Here is an 18,276-nt window from a genome sequence, read left to right as displayed (position 1 = left end):
CTCCTTCCCTCCCTCCCTTCCCTCCCCTCCCTCGTCTCCCTCTCTTCCTCGTTTCCCTCCCTCCCTTCCCTCCCCTCCCTCCCCTCCCTCCCTTCCCTCCCTCCCTTCCCTCCCCTCCCTCCCCTCCCTCCCTTCCCTCCCCTCCCTCCCTTCCCTCCCCTCCCTCCCCTCCCTCCCTTCCCTCCCCTCCCTCCCCTCCCTCCCTTCCCTCCCCTCCCTCCCTTCCCTCCCTTCCCTTCCTTCCCTTCCCTCCCTCCCTTCCCTCCCTTCCCTCCCTCGTCTCCCTCGTCTCCCTTCCTCGTCTCCCTCCCTCGTCTCCCTCCCTCGTCTCCCTCCCTTCCCTCCCTCGTCTCCCTCCCTTCCCTCCCTCGTCTCCCTCCCTTCCCTCCCTCGTCTCCCTCCCTTCCCTCCCTCGTCTCCCTCCCTTCCCTCCCTCGTCTCCCTCCCTTCCCTCCCTCGTCTCCCTCCCTTCCCTTGTCTCCCTCCCTTCCCTCCCTCCCTCCCTCCCTCCCCTCCCTCGTCTCCCTCGTCTCCCTCCCTTCCCTCCCTCCCTCCCCTCCCTCGTCTCCCTCCCTTCCCTCCCTCCCTCCCTCCCTCGTCTCCCTCCCCTCCCTCCCTCCCCTCCCTCGTCTCCCTCCCTTCCCTCCCTCGTCTCCCTCCCTTCCCTCCCTCGTCTCCCTCCCTTCCCTCCCTCGTCTCCCTCCCTTCCCTCCCTCGTCTCCCTCCCTTCCCTCCCTCGTCTCCCTCCCTTCCCTCGTCTCCCTCCCCTCCCTCGTCTCCCTCCCTTCCCTCGTCTCCCTCCCCTCCCTCGTCTCCCTCCCTTCCCTCCCTCGTCTCCCCTCCCTCGTCTCCCTCCCTTCCCTCCCTCCCTCCCCTCCCTCGTCTCCCTCCCTTCCCTCCCTCCCTCCCCTCCCTCGTCTCCCTCCCTTCCCTCCCTCCCTCCCCTCCCTCGTCTCCCTCCCTCCCTCGTCTCCCTCCCTCCCTCCCCTCCCTCCCTCCCTCCCCTCCCTCCCTTCCCTCCCCTCCCTCCCTTCCCTCCCCTCCCTCCCTTCCCTCCCTCGTCTCCCTCCCCTCCCTCGTCTCCCTCCCCTCCCTCGTCTCCCTCCCTCCCTCGTCTCCCTCCCTCCCTCGTCTCCCTCCCTCGTCTCCCTCCCTGGTCTCCCTCCCTCGTCTCCCACCCTGGTCTCCTTCCCTCGTCTCCTTCCCCCTTCCTGTTTCCTGTAACCCCCCCCTTACAACATACAGAAAACGGAGGAGGCCTAGGGTGGATACAGCATTTGGAGGAGGCTGAGGGGGGGGATACAGCATACAGAGGAGGCAGAGGGGGGATATAATATACGGAGGAGGCCGAGAAGGATACAGCATACGGAGGAGGCCGAGAGGGATACAGCATACGGAGGAGGCAGAGGGGGGGATATAATATACGGAGGAGGCCGAGAAGGATACAGCATACGGAGTAGGCCGAGAGGGATACAGCATACAGAGGAGGCAGAGGGGGATACAGTATGTGGAGGAGGCCGATGGGGGGGGGGGGGTACCGCGTACTGAGAAGGCCGAGAGGGATACAGCATACAGAGGAGGTGATATAATATGCGGAGGTGGCCGAGGGGGATATAGCATAAGGGCTCATTCACACATCAGTATTTCTCCATCAGTATTTCATCATTATTTGTATGCCAAAACCAGGAGTGTCTTCACACCACAGAACAGGTATCAATATTTCAATTGTAGTTTTTCTCTTTAAGTTCCACTCCTGGCTTTGGCATACAAACACTGATGCAAAATACTGACGGGTGAATGAGGCCTAAGGAGGAGGCCAAGGGTGGATACAGTATACGGGGCGATGCTTTGCAGGCTGCCTTGGAGCAGAGCCTGGCAGTAAGGAAGGAGTTAATGGTGCTGCTGTTCCTGGGAATCCCTCCCTCCCTCCTCCGTCTCCCCTCCCCCAGTACAGATGCAGGGGCTTGTGGCAGGTTGGGTTTCAGTGAAGGGCCAGCCCTCCTCAGTGTAAACAGAGCACAGAGGCCAGTGCAGCCCGAAGACAGAGCGGGGGAGCAGCCAGCCAGGGGCGCAGCCGGGACCAGGTACAGTGATAGCGGGATGTGCGCTCCCATGTCAGGAGAGTGCGGTGGGCCTGCTACGCGGCAGCCGGAGGCTGAAGGCCGCACTCTGTGACGTCGCCGTCATGTACTATTCTGCCCTGAGCTTGTAAGCAGCAGGCCTGAGGGACATGACCTCCCCTTCTGTGTGGGGTGATGTCACTGTCCGCTCTGTGTAGGGTGATGTCACTGTCCGCTCTCTGTAGGGTGATGTCACTGTCCGCTCTGTGTAGGGTGATGTCACTGTCCGCTCTGTGTAGGGTGATGTCACTGTCCGCTCTGTGTGGGGTGATGTCACTGTCCGCTCTGTGTGGGGTGATGTCACTGTCCGCTCTGTGTGGGGTGATGTCACTGTACGCTCTGTGTAGGGTGATGTCATTGTCTGCTCTTTGTGGGGTGATGTCATTGTCTGCTCTTTGTGGTGTGATGTCGCTGCCCCCTCTGTGTGGGGTGATGTCATTGTCCGCTCTTTGTGGGGTGATGTCACTGCCCCCTCTGTGTGGGGTGATGTCACTGCCCCCTCTGTGTGGGGTGATGTCACTGCCCCCTCTGTGTGGGGTGATGTCACTGCCCCCCTCTGTGTGGGGTGATGTCACTGCCCCCTCTTTGTGGGGTGATGTCACTGCCCCCTCTGTGTGGGGTGATGTCACTGCCCCCTCTGTGTGGGGTGATGTCACTGCCCCCTCTGTGTGGGGTGATGTCACTGCCCCCTCTGTGTGGGGTGATGTCACTGCCCCCTCTGTGTGAGGTGATGTCACTGCCCCCTCTTTGTGGGGTGATGTCACTGCCCCCTCTGTGTGAGGTGATGTCACTGCCCCCTCTGTGTGAGGTGATGTCACTGCCCCCTCTGTGTGGGGTGATGTCACTGCCCCCTCTGTGTGGGGTGATGTCACTGCCCCCTCTGTGTGGGGTGATGTCACTGCCCCCTCTGTGTGGGGTGATGTCACTGCCCCCTCTGTGTGGGGTGATGTCACTGCCCCCTCTGTGTGGGGTGATGTCACTGCCCCCTCTGTGTGGGGTGATGTCACTGCCCCCTCTGTGTGAGGTGATGTCACTGCCCCCTCTTTGTGGGGTGATGTCACTGCCCCCTCTGTGTGAGGTGATGTCACTGCCCCCTCTGTGTGAGGTGATGTCACTGCCCCCTCTGTGTGGGGTGATGTCACTGCCCCCTCTGTGTGGGGTGATGTCACTGCCCCCTCTGTGTGGGGTGATGTCACTGCCCCCTCTGTGTGGGGTGATGTCACTGCCCCCTCTGTGTGGGGTGATGTCACTGCCCCCTCTGTGTGGGGTGATGTCACTGCCCCCCTCTGTGTGGGGTGATGTCACTGCCCCCCTCTGTGTGGAGTGATGTCACTGCCCCCTCTCCCTGTGTGGAGTGATGTCACTGCCCTCCCTCTCCCTGTGTGGAGTGATGTCACTGCCCTCCCTCTCCCTGTGTGGAGTGATGTCACTGCCCCCTCTCTCGCTCGCTGTGTGGAGTGATGTCACTGCCCCCTCTCCCTGTGTGGAGTGATGTCACTGCCCTCCCTCTCCCTGTGTGGAGTGATGTCACTGCCCCCTCTCTCGCTCGCTGTGTGGAGTGACGTCACTGCCCCCTCTCGCTGTGTGGAGTGACGTCACTGCTCCCCCCCTCTCCCTGTGCGGAGTGATGTCACTCCCCCCTTTCTCGCTGTGTGGAGTGATGTCACTGCCCCCCCTCTCGCTGTGTGGAGTGATGTCACTGCCCCCCCCCTCTCCCTGTGCGGAGTGATGTCACTCCCCCCTTTCTCGCTGTGTGGAGTGATGTCACTGCCCCCCCCCTCTCGCTGTGTGGAGTGATGTCACTGCCCCCTCTATGTGGGGTGATGTCACTGCCCCCTCTGTGTGGGGTGATGTCACTGCCCCCTCTGTGTGGGGTGATGTCACTGCCCCCTCTGTGTGGGGTAATGTCACTGCCCCCTCTGTGTGGGGTGATGTCACTGCCCCCTCTGTGTGGGGTGATGTCACTGCCCCCTCTCTCGCTGTGTGGAGTGATGTCTCTACTGCCTCTGTGTGTAGTGTTGTGGGGATGTATAGTGTAGCTGCGACCTTGTCTGGGTCTGTTTAGTGTCTGCAGTGAGTGGGGTACGTATGGTGTAGCTGCCTCATAGTTGGGGAGGTGGTTATCCTGAGTCTCACTGCTTGTGGTGTTCTTGCAGTGGTCTAATGTGGGACTAACTCTGGTCTGTTTCATGCCCTGACAGCTACGGCCGGTAGATGCCTGCTGCTCACCGTGTGAAGGCGCTGCCAGCCTGGGATGGACCATAGGAATTCTGCTATGTCAGGAGTGGGTGCCGATTCTGATGGGCACGTGAAATCTCCTAGTGCATCTGCTGGCAAGACTGATTCCGACCGTGGCACCAAGGAGCAGGATAGGACCTCTGACGCCCTCCCAGGGGACCAGGCACAGCAGTTCTCCATCACCCAGACTAACTTTTCTGAGGGAAACCTAAAGCTGAAGATCGGCCTCCAGGCTAAAAGAACTAAGAAGCCCCCCAAAAACCTGGAGAACTATGTCTGTCGCCCTGCAATAAAGACAAGCATCAGGCACACGCGGAGGCTTATTCCCCGCAAGAAGATGGGAGAGGATTCCAATAAGCAGGTGAGACCCCATGTGTGACATCTCCAACCTGGGGGGGCACTAAATTGTGCTGCCCTGTGTAAGATAAGAGCAGGAGCAGGTCTGACACTCTGTGGTACATGCATATTAAAGGACAGGTATAATATAAAGTTAATGCTCACTCCTATCTTAATGTTTGCTTCTAGTTCTCAGTATAATATACAGTAACTGCTTGCTTTAACTCTCAGTATAGTGTACAGTAACTGCTTGCTACTAGCTCTCAGTATAATAGTATAATGTACGGTAACTGCTTGTTTCTAGCTCTCAGTATAATATGTGGTCACTGCTCGCTTTTAGCTCTCAGTATAATGTACCATAACTACTCGCTTCTAGCTCTCAGTATAATGTACAGTAACTGCTCGCTTCCAGCTGTCAGTATAATGTACAGTAAATGCTCACTTCAAGATCTCAGTATAATGTAAGCTCGCTGCTCTCTTCTAGCTCTCAGTAAATAATGTATGGTCACTTCTTGCTTCTAGTTCAATGTATAATGTAGGTCACTGCTCGCTTCTAGCTCTCAGTATATATGGTAACTTCTAGCTTTCAGTATAGTGTATGGTCACTTCTCGCTTCTAGCTCTCAAGTAAAATGTGCAGTAACTGCTCGCGTCTGTCTCAGTGTAATGTAAGGTCTTCTAGCTCGCAGTATAATGTACAGTAACTGTTTGCTTCTAAAGGCCCCGTCTCACATAGCGAGATCGCTAGCGAGATCGCTGCTGAGTCACAAGTTTTGTGACGCAACAGCGACCTCCATAGCGATCTCGCTATGTGTGACACGTATCAGCGATCAGGCCCCTGCTGCGAGATCGCTGGTCGTGTCGGAATGGCCTGGACCTTTTTTTGGTCGTTGAGGCCCCGCTGACATCGCTGAATCGGTGTGTGTGACACCGATCCAGCGATGTCTTCACTGGTAACCAGGGTAAACATCGGGTTACTAAGCGCAGGGCCGCGCTTAGTAACCCGATGTTTACCCTGGTTACCAGCGTAAATGTAAAAAAAACAAACAGTACATACTCGCCTTTCGGTGTCCAGGTCCCTTGCCGTCTGCTTCCTGCTCTCACTGAGTGCCGCCGTACAGTGAGAAGTGAGAGCACAGCAGTGACGTCACCGCTGCGCTCTGCTCTCGCTGTACGGCGGCTCAGTCAGAGCAGGAAGCAGACGGCAAGGGACCTGGACACCGAAAGGCGAGTATGTAGTGTTTGTTTTTTTTGGTAACCAGGGTAAACATCGGGTTACTAAGCGCGGCCCTGCGCTTAGTAACCCGATGTTTACCCTGGTTACCCGGGTGCTGCAGGGGGACTTCGGCATCGTTGAAGACAGTTTCAACGATGCCGAAGTCGTTCCCCTGATCGTTGGTCGCTGGAGAGAGCGGTCTGTGTGACAGCTCCCCAGCGACCACACAGCGACTTACCAACGATCACGGCCAGGTCGTATCGCTGGTCGTGATCGTTGGTAAATCGCTTAGTGAGACGGGGCCTTAAGTGTCAGTATAATGTAAGGTCACTGCTCGGGTCTAGCTCTCAGTATAATATATGGTCACTGCTCACTTGTAGCTCTCAGTATAATGTGCAGTAAATGCTCACTTCTAGCTCTCAGTATAAGGTAAGGTCGCTGCTCGTTTCTAGCTCTCCATATAATGTAAGGTTGCTACTGGCTTCTAGCCCTCAGTATAATGTATGGTCACTGCTCGCTTCTAGCTCTCAGTATGATGTAAGGTCGCTGCTCGCTTCTGTCTCACTATAATGTAAGATCACTGCTCGCTTTTAGATCTCAGTATGTAAGGTCGCTGCTCACTTCTAGCTCTTAGGAGCGAAAAGTGATCTTACATTATACTATCAGTGTAATTTAAGGTAATTGATCACCTCTAGCTCTCAGTATAATGTAAGGTCGGTGCTCGCTTCTAGCTCTCAGTATTATGTACGGTAACTGCTCGCTTCTAACTTTCAGTATAACGTACAGTAATTGCTTGCTTCTAGAACTCCGTTTAATGTACAGTAACTGCTAGTTTCTAGCTCTCAGTCAAATAATGTATGGTACCTGCTCACTTTCTATGTAATGTATGGTCCACTGTTGCTTCTAGCTCTGGGTAATCTGCGATCACTGCTTGCCTCTCACTCTCAGTATAATGTAAGGTCGCTGCTTATATGTCCACTGCTGGCTTCTAAGTTAGTCTAATGTAAGGTCACTGCTCTCTTCTAGCTTTCAGTATAATGTATGGTTACTACTCGCTTCTAGCTCTCAGTATAATGTATGGTCACTGCTCTCTTCTAGGTCTCAGTATAATGTATGGTCACTGCTCGCTTCAAGATCTCAGTATAATGTAAGCTCGCTTCTAGCTCTCAGTATAATGTACGGTCACTGCTCGCTTCTAGCTCTCAGTATGATGTTCGGTAACTTCTCGCTTCTAGCTCTCAGTATAATGTACAGTAATTGCTCGCTTCTAGTTCTCAGTATAATGTAAGGTCGCTATTCCCTTCTAACTTGCAGTATAATGTACAGTAACTGCTTGCTTCTAACTCAGCATAATGTAAGGTCACTGCTCTCTTCTAGGTCTCAGTATAATATATGGTCACTGCTCGATTCTAGCTCTCAGTATAATGTTCGGTAACTTCTGGCTTCTATCTCAGTCTAATGTATAGCAATTGCTCGCTTCTAGCTCTCAGTATAATGTAAGGGCGCTTCCCTTCTAACGCACAGTATAATGTACTGTAACTGCTTGCTTCTAACTCTCAGTATAATATAAGGTCATTGCTCTCTTCTAGCTCTCAGTATAATATATGGTCACTGCTCCCTTCTAGCTCTCAGTATAACATACAGTAATTGTTCCCTTCTAGCTCTCAGTATAAAGTACAGTAATTGCTTTCTTTTAGCTCTCAGTATAATGTACAGTAACTGCTCGCTTCTAGCTCTCAGTATAATGTACAGTAACTGCTCGCTTCCAGCTGTCAGGATAATGTACAGTAAATGCTCGCATCAAGATCTCAGTATAATATAAGGTCACTGCTCGCTTCTAGCTCTCATTCTAATATATGGTCACTGCTCGCTTCTAGCTCTCAGCATAATGTATGGCCACTGTTCCCTTTTAGCTCTCATTCTCATATATGGTCACTGCTCGCTTTTAGTTCTCATTATGTACGGTCACTGCCTGCTTGTAGCTCTCGTAATGTGCGGTTACTGCTCGCTTCTATTTCTCAGTATAATGAATGGTCAATGCTCGTTTGTAGCTCTCATCATCATGTACTGTCGCTGTTCACTTCTTCCTCATTATAATGTACTGTCACTGTTCACTTCTAGCTCTAATGTATGGTCACTGCTCACTTCTAGCTCTCATTATATTGTAGGGTCACTGCTCGCTCTTTTCTATAACTCTGTAATTTATGATCACTAGTTGCATCTAGCTCACTGTATAGCTCTCTGTATAGTGTGCGGTCACTGCTCGCATCTATCTCATTATAATGTAAGGTCATTGCTTGGTCCTAGCTTTCTGTGTAATGTATGGTCACTGTTTGCTTCTACCTCACATTATACTTTTAAGGTCACTGCTCATTTCTTAGGGTACCGTCTCACAGTGGCACTTTGGTCGCTACGACGGCACGATCCGTGACGTTCCAGCGATATACTTACGATCTCGCTGTGTCTGACACGCTACTGCGATCAGGGACCCCGCTGAGAATGGTGCGTCGTAGCAGATCGTTTGAAACTTTCTTTCGTCGCTGGATCACCCGCTGTCATCGCTGGATCGGCGTGTGTGACGCCGATCCAGCGATGTGTTCGCTTGTAACCAGGGTAAACATCGGGTTACTAAGCGCAGGGCCGCGCTTAGTAACCCGATGTTTACCCTGGTTACCATTGTAAATGTAAAAAAAAAGAAACACTACATACTCACCTTCCGGTGTCTGTCACGTCTCTCGCCGTCAGCTTCCCGCACTGACTGTGAGCGCCGGCCGTAAAGTAAAAGCAGAGCACAGCGGTGACGTCACCGCTGTGCTGTGCTTTACGGCCGACACTGACACAGTCAGTGCGGGAAGCTGACGGCGAGGGAAGTGACAGACACCGGAAGGTGAGTATGTAGTGTTTTTTTTTTTTTTTTTTTACATTTACAATGGTAACCAGGGTAAACATCGGGTTACTAAGCGCGGCCCTGCACTTAGTAACCCGATGTTTACCCTGGTTACCTGGAGACTTCGGCATCGTTGGTCGCTGGAGAGCTGTCTGTGTGACAGCTCTCCAGCGACCACACAACGACTTACCAACGATCACGGCCAGGTCGTATCGCTGGTCGTGATCGTTGGTAAATCGTTTAGTGTAACGGTACCCTTACTCTATGTACTGCTCACTAGTAGCGCTCATCAAGTACGGTCACTGCTCGCTGGTAGCTCTCATTATACTGTAGGGCACTGCTCACTTTTAGCTTTCTGTGTAATGTATGATGATGGTATGGTCTAATTATAATGTAAGGATATTGCTTGCTTCTAGCTCTCTGTGTATTGTAAGATCGCTTCTAGCTTGTATCTTTCATTATGTTGTAGGTCATTGCTCGCTCCTAGCTTCTGTGTAATACAGGTGCTTCTCTCAAAATTAGAATATCATCAAAAAGTTAATTTATTTCAGTTCTTCAATACAAAAAGTGAAACACCTATATTATATAGAGTCATTACAAACAGTGATCTATTTCATCTGTTTATTTCTGTTGAAGTTGATGATTATGTCTTACAGCCAATGAAAACCCAAAAGTCATTATCTCAGTAAATTAGAATAATTAACAAAAAACACCAGCAAAGGCTTCCTAAGGGTTTAAAAAGGCCTCTTAGTCTGTTTCAGTAGGCTCCACAATCATGGGGAAGACTGCTGACTTGACAGATGTCATTGACGCACTCCACAAGCTGGCTGTTCAAGGTGCTGTATCCAAGCATATTAATGGAAATTTGAGTGGGAGGAAAAAGTGTGGTAGAAAAAGGTGCACAAGCAGCCGGGATAACCACAACCTTAATATGATTAAGAAAAGGCCATTCAAAAATTTTTTTTGGGGGGGGGGTTCACAAGGCGTAGACTGCTACTGGAGTCATTGCTTTAAGAGCCATCACACACAGACGGTTCCAGGATATGGGCTACAAGTGCCGCATTCCTTGTGTCAAGCCACTCGTGACCAATAGACAACCCCAGAAGCCTTACCTGGGCCAAGGAGAAAAAGAACTGGACTGTTGCTCAGTGTCCCAAGGTGTTGTTTTCAGATGAGAGTAAATGTTGCATTTCATTTGGAGATCAAGGTCCCAGAGTCTGGAGGAAGAGTAGGGAAGTTCATAATCCAAGCTGCTTGAAGTCTAGTGTGAAGTTTCCACAATCAGTGATGATTTGGAGAGCCATGTCATCTGCTGGTGTAGGTCCACTGTGTTTTATCAAGACCAAAGTCAGCTCAGCCGTCTACCAGGACATTTTAGAGCACTTCATGCTTCCCTCTGCCGAAAAGCTTTTTGGAGATTTCATTCTCCAGCAGGACTTGGCACCTGTCCACACTGCCAAAAGTACCAATACCTGGTTTACAAACAACAGTATCACTGTGCTTGATTGGCCAGCAAACTTGGCTGACCTTAACCCCATAGAAAATCTATGATGAGAGGCACCAGACCCAACAATAGACGAGCTGAAGGCTGCTTTCAAAGCAACCTGGGCTTCCATAACACCTCAACAGTGCCACAGGCTAATCGCCTCCATCTCACACCGCATTGATGCAGTAATTGATGCAGAAGGAACCCCGACGAAGTATTGATTCATTTACTGAACATACAGTACTGTAGGCCAAAATTTTGAATTTTAAAATCATTTTTTCAAGCTGGTGTTATAAAGTATTCTAATTTACTGAGATAATGACTTTTGGATTTTCATAATCATCAACATTAACAGAAATAAACACTTGCAATAGATCACTCTGTAATGTCTCTATATAATGAGTTTCACTTTTTGTATTGAAGACCTGACATAAATTAAGTTTTTGATGATATTCTAATTTTGTGAGGAGCTTCTAGCACCTTGTGTAATGTATGGTCACTGCTCGCTTCTTGCACCTTGTGTATTGTATTGTATGGTCACTGCTCGCTTCTAGACTTCTAGATTTCTGTGTAAGATACTTTTGTTAGAAAATAGTTATGTGTAAGGGTATGTGCACACGTTCAGGATTTCTTGCAGAAATTTCCTGACAAAAAAATGGACATTTCTGCCAGAAATCCGCATGCGTTTTTTTTTCCGCGGTTTTTATGCGTTTTTGACGCGTTGTTTGCGCGTTTTTTGTGCGTTTTTCGCGTTTTTTCCCCCCCAATGTATTAAATAGCGGGAAAAACGCGAAAAATCATCAAACTTAATGAACATGCTGCTTTTTTTTACCGCAATGCATTTTTTTTCGCGGAAAAAAAAACGCATCATGCGCACAAAAATTGCAGAATGCATTCTAAATGATGGGATGCATGTGTATGTGTTTTTTATGCATTTTTTTGCAAAAAAAACCTGAACATGTGCACATATCCTAATACTGCATTTATCAGAAGATGCACACTGTAAGAAATCCACTGATGTCAGGAATGTACCGTATATACTCGTGTATAAGACGAGTTTTTGAGCATTATTTTGTGCTGAAAACGCCCCCCTCAGCTTATACATGAATCATTGTCTCAGAAAACGGCGGGTGAGGAGGAGCAGCAGAGCAGCGGGTCACAGAGGCAGGAGTTGGCGGCTGTAACTGTGCCTGCTACTAAAGAAAAATAAATATTCATTGTGTTGGCAGTGAATATTCATTTCTCTTCTAGCGCGCACATTTACAGCCGCCGCCGCCGACTTCCAGCACACATCCTATATACCTTCCCTGCGCGCCCTCGCTGCATCTCCTTCCGGTGCAAGTCTTCCGGCCGAGCGATCACGTGTCCCCCGCTCATTAAGGTAATAAATATTCACCCCTCTCCACTCCCATAGGCGTGGAGTGAATATTCATTACTTTAAAGGGACTCTGTCACCCCCTCCAGCCGTTATAAACTAAGGCTACGTTCACATTTGCGTTGCGTCGGGCGCAGGTTCGGCGACGCATAGCAACGCATGCGTCATGCGCCCCTATATTTAACATGGGGGCGCATGGACATGCGTTGTCTTGCGTTTTGTGACGCATGCGTCATTTTTGGCGCAAGCGTCAGGGCACAGAGGACGCTGCATGATGCAGTTTTTTTGCGCCAAAAATCATGCCAAAAATGGACGCATGCGTCACAAAACAATACGTTTTGCATGCTTTGTGTGTTGCGTCGCCGACGCAACGCCCAACAACGCAAATGTGAACGTAGCCTAAAAGAGCCACCTTGTGCAGCAGTAATGCTGCATTCTAACAAGGTGGCTCTTTTAGTTTGTGGTGCAGTTATAGCCAAAATAAAGCGTTTTATAATTTCGCCAAAATACCTCTCTTTAGCCCTGGAGGCAGGTCTTAACCCCTCTGCTGCAACCGCCACACTTCAGTCGCTGAAATCTTATTCGGCGCCGGGCGCCGCCCCCTCCGCGCTGTTTTCCACTCAAATCCGGTGCCTGCGCTGTTTAGTACTGGCTGGAGCAGGCGCAGTGAGCTCTGGCCGTCTGACCTCACATGCAGTCTTGCAGACTGCGCCTGTGCGGCCAGTGCGGCCACCCAGCTTGTGAATCTTTCAGTGCCTTAGCCATACACCTAACAAACACAACCAGACAAAACACACACACCAGCTAGCAGGAATATGCAAGGTTCGTTCCCGGCGATTGCAAGGAGGATCGATCAGCTGAAGATACAGACGCTGTAAGGCGGGGGACCTGGGTGAGTGGCTGACACACGCAGTGCGCATGCCCAGGAATCCCAGCCCCGCACTGTGCATAATGCATAACACACTGCGGGGCTGGGATTCACAAGCTGGGTGGCCGCACAGGCGCAGTCTGCAAGACTGCATGTGAGGTCAGACGGCCAGAGCTCACTGCGCCTGCCCCAGCCAGTACTAAACAGCGCAGGCGCCGGATTTGAGTGGAAAACAGCGCGGAGGGGCCGGCGCCGAAGAAGATTTCAGTGACTGAAGTGTGGCGGTTGCAGCAGAGGGGTTAAGACCTGCCTCCAGGACTAAAGAGAGGTATTTTGGCGAAATTATAAAACGCTTTATTTTGGCTATAACTGCACCCAGAACTAAAAGAGCCACCTTGTTAGAATGCAGCATTACTGCTGCACAAGGTGGCTCTTTTAGTTTATAACGGCTGGAGGGGGGGACAGAGTCCCTTTAATGAGCGGGGACACGTGATCGCTCGGCCGGAAGAGCTGATGGCGCCGGAACAAGATGCAGCAAGGGCGCGCAGGGAAGGAAAGTAGGATGTTTTTTGTTTTTTTTTAATTATAGGAACTATGCATGCAAGGATAGGGGATAAGGAGCCATGCATACAGGGATAGGGGATAAGGAGCCATGCAGCATACAAGGATAGGGGATAAGGAGCTATGCATACAAGTAGGGGATAAGGAGTCATGCATACAGGGCCGAGGAGCCATGCATATAAGGAAAGGGACGGGGAGCCATGCCTACAAGCATGGGGACAGGGAGCTATGCATATAAGGAAAGGGACGTTGAGCCATACATACAAGGACGGAGATGGGGAGCCATGCATACAAGGATGGGGAGACATACATACAAGGATGAGGGGACAATGCATACCCGGCTTATAATCGAGTCAATAAGTTTTTCCAGTTTTTCTTGGCAAAATTAGGTGCCTCGGCTTATACTTGGGTTGACTTAGACTCTCGTATATGCGGTAATAAAATTTGCACAGGCCCTGCAATCTGTATGTAAACATGGATATTTTCTTTCATGGTCGCAAAGCAGAAATCTTATAAATAATGGTAAGGAATAAAATCCAAAGTATATTAGCAAACTGGATGATTGAGGGGTTAGTATCCCTTCCTTAATTGTGGGGTCACTGTGACCTCTATGACTTGGCTGGGGGGCTCCATGACATAGGTGGGTGATGACTCAAGGACACCATGATTTTCGGGTGGTCAGTTTTGCGGTTAGCTGCATTCCGTAGTTTTTGCTCTGGCATGTGTAGGTGCTTATCCTTGTTCTGTATTGATATGTAGATGTTGGGTTTCTCCTCAGCCATTTTATTTTCTTCCTGAGTGTTCTTGTCCACCTATTCCATTTACTTTTCTGTTGTCAACCTTTTTGCGCTCCGGCTCTGCTGTGTTTGGTACTCGGTCCTGTGCTTCATACACTTGTTCTGTAGCATTGCTGGCTATATTGTCATGTGTTTCACGTTGTGTGTGTGTGTGTGTGGCAGCTGGTGTAGTAGCTTCTCGTAGTCACACAGTGTCTGTACCAACTGTTGTAGTCGTTGCTTGCGGTCACACAGTGTCTGTATCAGCTGGTGCAATCGCTGCTTGCAGTCAGTGTCTGTACCAGCTGGTGTAGTCGCTGCTCTTGGTTACAGAGTGTCTGTATCAGCTGGTGTATTTAATGCTTGCAGTCGCACAGTGTCTGTACCAACTGGTGCAATCGCTGCTCGTAGTCACACAGTGTCTGTACCAGCTGATGTAGTCGCTTCTCGTAGTCGCACAGTGTCTGTATCAGCTGGTTCAATCGCTGCTTTCGGTCAGTGTCTGTACCAGCTGGTGTAGTCACTGCTCTTGGTTACACAGTGTCTGTATCAGCTGGTGTAGTCACTGCTTGCAGTCGCACAATGTCTGTACCAACTGGTGCAATCACTGCTCGTAGTCACACAGTGTCTGTACCAGCTGGTGTAGTCGCTGCTTATAATCACGCAGTGTCTGTACCAGCTGGTGTAGTCGCTGCTCCTAGTCACAGTGTCTGTACCAGCTGGTGTAGTCGCTGCTCCTAGTCACAGTGTCTGTACCAGCTGGTGTAGTCGCTGCTCCTAGTCACAGTGTCTGTACCAGCTGGTGTAGTCGCTGCTCTCAGTCACAGTGTCTGTATCAGCTGGTGTAGTTGCTGCTTGCGGTCACACAGTGTCTGTTTCAGCTGGTGTAATCGCTGCTCTCGGTCAGTGTCTTTTCCAGCTGGTGTAGTCACTGCTCGCAGTCATATAGTGTCTGTACCAGCTGGTGTAGTCGCTGCTCGTGGTCATACAGTGTCTGTACCAGCTGGTGTAGTCGCTGCTCGTGGTTACACAGTGTCTGTATCAGCTGGTGCAATTGCTGCTCGTGGTCACATAGTGTCTTTACTAGCTGGTGTAGTCGCTGCTCGTGGTCACTGTTGTGAAATATGTATATGTATGGATGTATGACCCGCAGTAAATTAACATCTGTCCTTAGATTCCAGCTCTCATAAAGATTATCACCTATGTTATCCTGAGCTGGCAGTCTCCAGTCACTCCAGGGGGATTTCCTGAGAACACAAGTGGAAACATTTCACACCTTTTGACTCTTTTGAAGAGAGATGCCAATTGCAGCCCCACACTATTTACTATGAGAAAGGTCACACAAATAGTGTTCAAAGAAAAATAATGTATTCATTGGTAAAATAGCCAGTATCCAGTCACAAACCAAGGATTACAATATTAACCCTAGAGGCTGGTCTAGAAATCTGACATCCAGGTTAACTCTATACACCATGTTCCAAATTATTATGCAAATTACATTTTTCTCGGATTTTCCTAAATGGCCGGTGCAAATGACAGCCAGTCTAATAAAAGTCATCACCTGTGAGGCTATGTGCACACGTAGGAAAAGAGGTGCAGAATTTTCTGCACAAAATCCGCGTCTCCTCGATTTTGTGCAGATTTTCAGCGGTTTTTGCAACTGCGGTTTTTTATCAAGGAGGGGTGCAGAAACGCTGCAGATCCGCACAAAAGAAGTGACATGCACTTCTTTGAAATCCGCAGCAATTCCGCACTGATTTTTCCACACCATCTGCACAGCTTTTTTTTCTCCCATTGAATAATATTGTACTGTACATCACAGTGAGGATCTGCAGCGTTTCTGCGCGGAAAAATCTGCAGCAAATCCGCATCGTGTGCACATAGCCTTAGGGTATGTGCACACGATGCAGATTTAGTGCAGAATTGGTGCAGAACTGCAGCAGATTTTTCTGCTGCAGAAACGCTGCAGAACTGCACTGTGATTTACAGTACAATGTAAATCAATGGGAAAAAAAAAAAGCTGTGCACATGGTGCAGAAAAATCTGCGCAGAAACGCTGCAGATTTCAAAGAAGTGCACGTCGCTTCTTTTGTGCAGTTCTGCAGCGTTTCTGCTGCAGATTTTTCTGCACCATGTGCACAGCTTTTTTTTTTTTCCCATTGATTTACATTGTACTGCACAGAAACTGCATAGAAACTGCATAGAAACTGCACAGAAACTGCACAGAAACTGCATAGAATCTGCGCAGAAACTGCATAGAATCTGCATAGAATCTGCATAGAAACTGCACAGAAACTGCATAGAATCTGCGCAGAAACTGCATAGAAACTGCATAGAAACTGCACAGAAACTGCATCAAATCTGCAGATGCAGATTTAGTGCAGAAAATTCTGCACCACATTTCCTACGTGTGCACATAGCCTTAGAGTATACATCGAATTTTATTGAAGAAACCTCCCAATAATAACAGTATAATCTCCAAAATGAATAAAAACTTAAAATGCACTGTTCCAAATTATTAGGCACAGTAGAATTTCTAAACATTTGATATGTTTTAAAGAACTGAAAATGCTCATTTGTTGAATTTGCAGCATTAGGAGGTCACATTCACTGAACAAAAAGCTATTTAACTCCAAAACATCCTAACAGGCCAAGTTACATGTTAACATAGGAACCCTTCTTTGATATCACCTTCACAATTCTTGCATCCATTGAACTTGTGAGTTTTTGGAGAGTTTCTGCTTGAATTTCTTTGCATGAAGTCAGAATAGCCTCCCAGAGCTGCTGTTTTGATGTGAACTGCCTCCCACCCTCATAGATCTTTTGCTTGATGATACTCCAAAGGTTCTCTATAGGGTTGAGGTCAGGGGAAGATGGTGGCCAATCCATGAGTTTATCTTATGTCCATAGCAGCCAATGACTCAGAGGTATTCTTTGCAGCATGAGATGGTGCATTGTCAGCATGAAGATGATTTTGCTCCTGAAGGCACATTTCTGCTTTTTATACCATGGAGGAAAGTTGTCAGTGAAAAACTCTATATACTTTGCAGAGGTCATTTTTACACCTTCAGGAACCTTAACGGGCCCTACCAGCTGTTTCTCCATGATTCCGGACCAAAACATGACTCCTCCACCTCCTTGCTGATGTCGCAGCCTTGTTGGGACATGGTGGCCATCCACCAACCATCCACTACTCTACCCATTTGGACCATCCAGGGTTGCTCAACACTTATCAGTAAACAAGAATGTTTGGAAATTAGTCTTCATGTATGTGTGGGCCCAATACAACCATTTATTCAGTCGTCATGACAGCACTAACGAGAGAGGGGATCCGCCCTTCAGGGACAGGAAACCTACAGAGATAAAAGGGCGGCACCTCTCTCCCGCATCAGTTGGTTTCCTGTCCCTGACAGGGGACCCTGCAGAGGCCTTTGGAAGAAGGCGAAGAAAATTTGACCCAGGTCCGACTCACCGATCCTGGAGGCGGGATGGCCCCTTCCTCGGTGTTGATCGCGACGCTGGATGTGCCGCACCACAGAGGGCTGTGGGGGTAGGCAACAGCACGGCAGGAGCAGCCTTCAGGGGGAGTGCTGTCTCCAGGGGTGTCCCATCGCCAGGTACGCGTGAGTATACGGTGGGAGGCCCTCCATTCCCGGGCGTCCCCTCTCACCGGCGTTCTAAACGGTACTCACATCGCAGCAGCGGTACTCTTACGGCCGGCACTACACTCGAGCGTCCCCTCTCATCGGCGTCTAAAACTAACACACACAGCGCAGCAGCGATACTCTTACTGCCGGCACTGCGCTGGAGCGTTCCCTTTTCACCGGCATCCTAACCAGCACGAGCGCTGCGTTCAGCGTCCAGGAAGCGTCGCACCGGAGGTGACGCGCATAGGGGGGCGGGGCTTAATTCGGCAGCAGGCAATGACGCTCGGCGCATGCGCAGTGCGTCGCACTGGGGAAAACATGGCGGCGCCCAGCGTTTTTCTTTTGTATAGGCGGCGTGCGCGGATTTTTCGGATATTTCTGGGGGCGCTACTTCCAGACGAGGGTCGTGGTACCATTGGCGGGGGTCTTGGAAGGGGAGGGGCCTCCCACACGCCAGATTGTACCAGGCAGTTCACCGGGATTGGCCGGCTGTCCCCCATCAGGGGGAGGTACCTTTAGGGGGCCGGCTATTTAAGAATTCAATGATGGCTGCTTCATGCTTCATGTCCATTGTTACAATGGAGTCTCAGGAGCAGGACCAGTTGCCTTCTGTGCAGCAGTGTTTAACCCTGGAGAAGCCCCATACAGCGAACACCCAGCGACGTTCTAGTGGCAGTAGTCGTCCTGGAGGTAAAGCTGGGCAATCTGATAAAGCCGGAAAGTCCTCGAGCCGGATGGATATTGCTTCGGTGGAGAGGGTCCCCCCG

The 18,276-nt window shown here is 50.1% G+C and overlaps 1 protein-coding gene across 5 annotated transcripts in view; it reads left to right on the top strand.

The window, feature by feature from the left end:
• ASH1L (ASH1 like histone lysine methyltransferase) overlaps positions 1-18,276 on the top strand; it is a 144,916-nt gene that overhangs the window by 42,500 nt on the left and 84,140 nt on the right. For 3 of the 5 annotated variants that reach the window (XM_077256515.1, XM_077256496.1, XM_077256534.1), the window contains exons 1-2: positions 1,949-2,084; positions 4,322-4,719. In XM_077256515.1, coding sequence (XP_077112630.1) covers positions 4,375-4,719 — 345 coding nt within the window. In that variant the 5' untranslated portion in view covers positions 1,949-2,084; positions 4,322-4,374. Of the gene's footprint in view, positions 1-1,948; positions 2,085-4,321; positions 4,720-18,276 lie in introns of those variants that run through there. The other 2 variants (XM_077256524.1, XM_077256506.1) reach the window with 1 other exon arrangement.

Source organism: Ranitomeya variabilis, chromosome 1 (assembly GCF_051348905.1).
Source record: "Ranitomeya variabilis isolate aRanVar5 chromosome 1, aRanVar5.hap1, whole genome shotgun sequence".
Classification (NCBI taxonomy): Eukaryota; Metazoa; Chordata; class Amphibia; order Anura; family Dendrobatidae; genus Ranitomeya; species Ranitomeya variabilis.
This window is presented reverse-complemented; position numbering and strand designations above follow the sequence as displayed.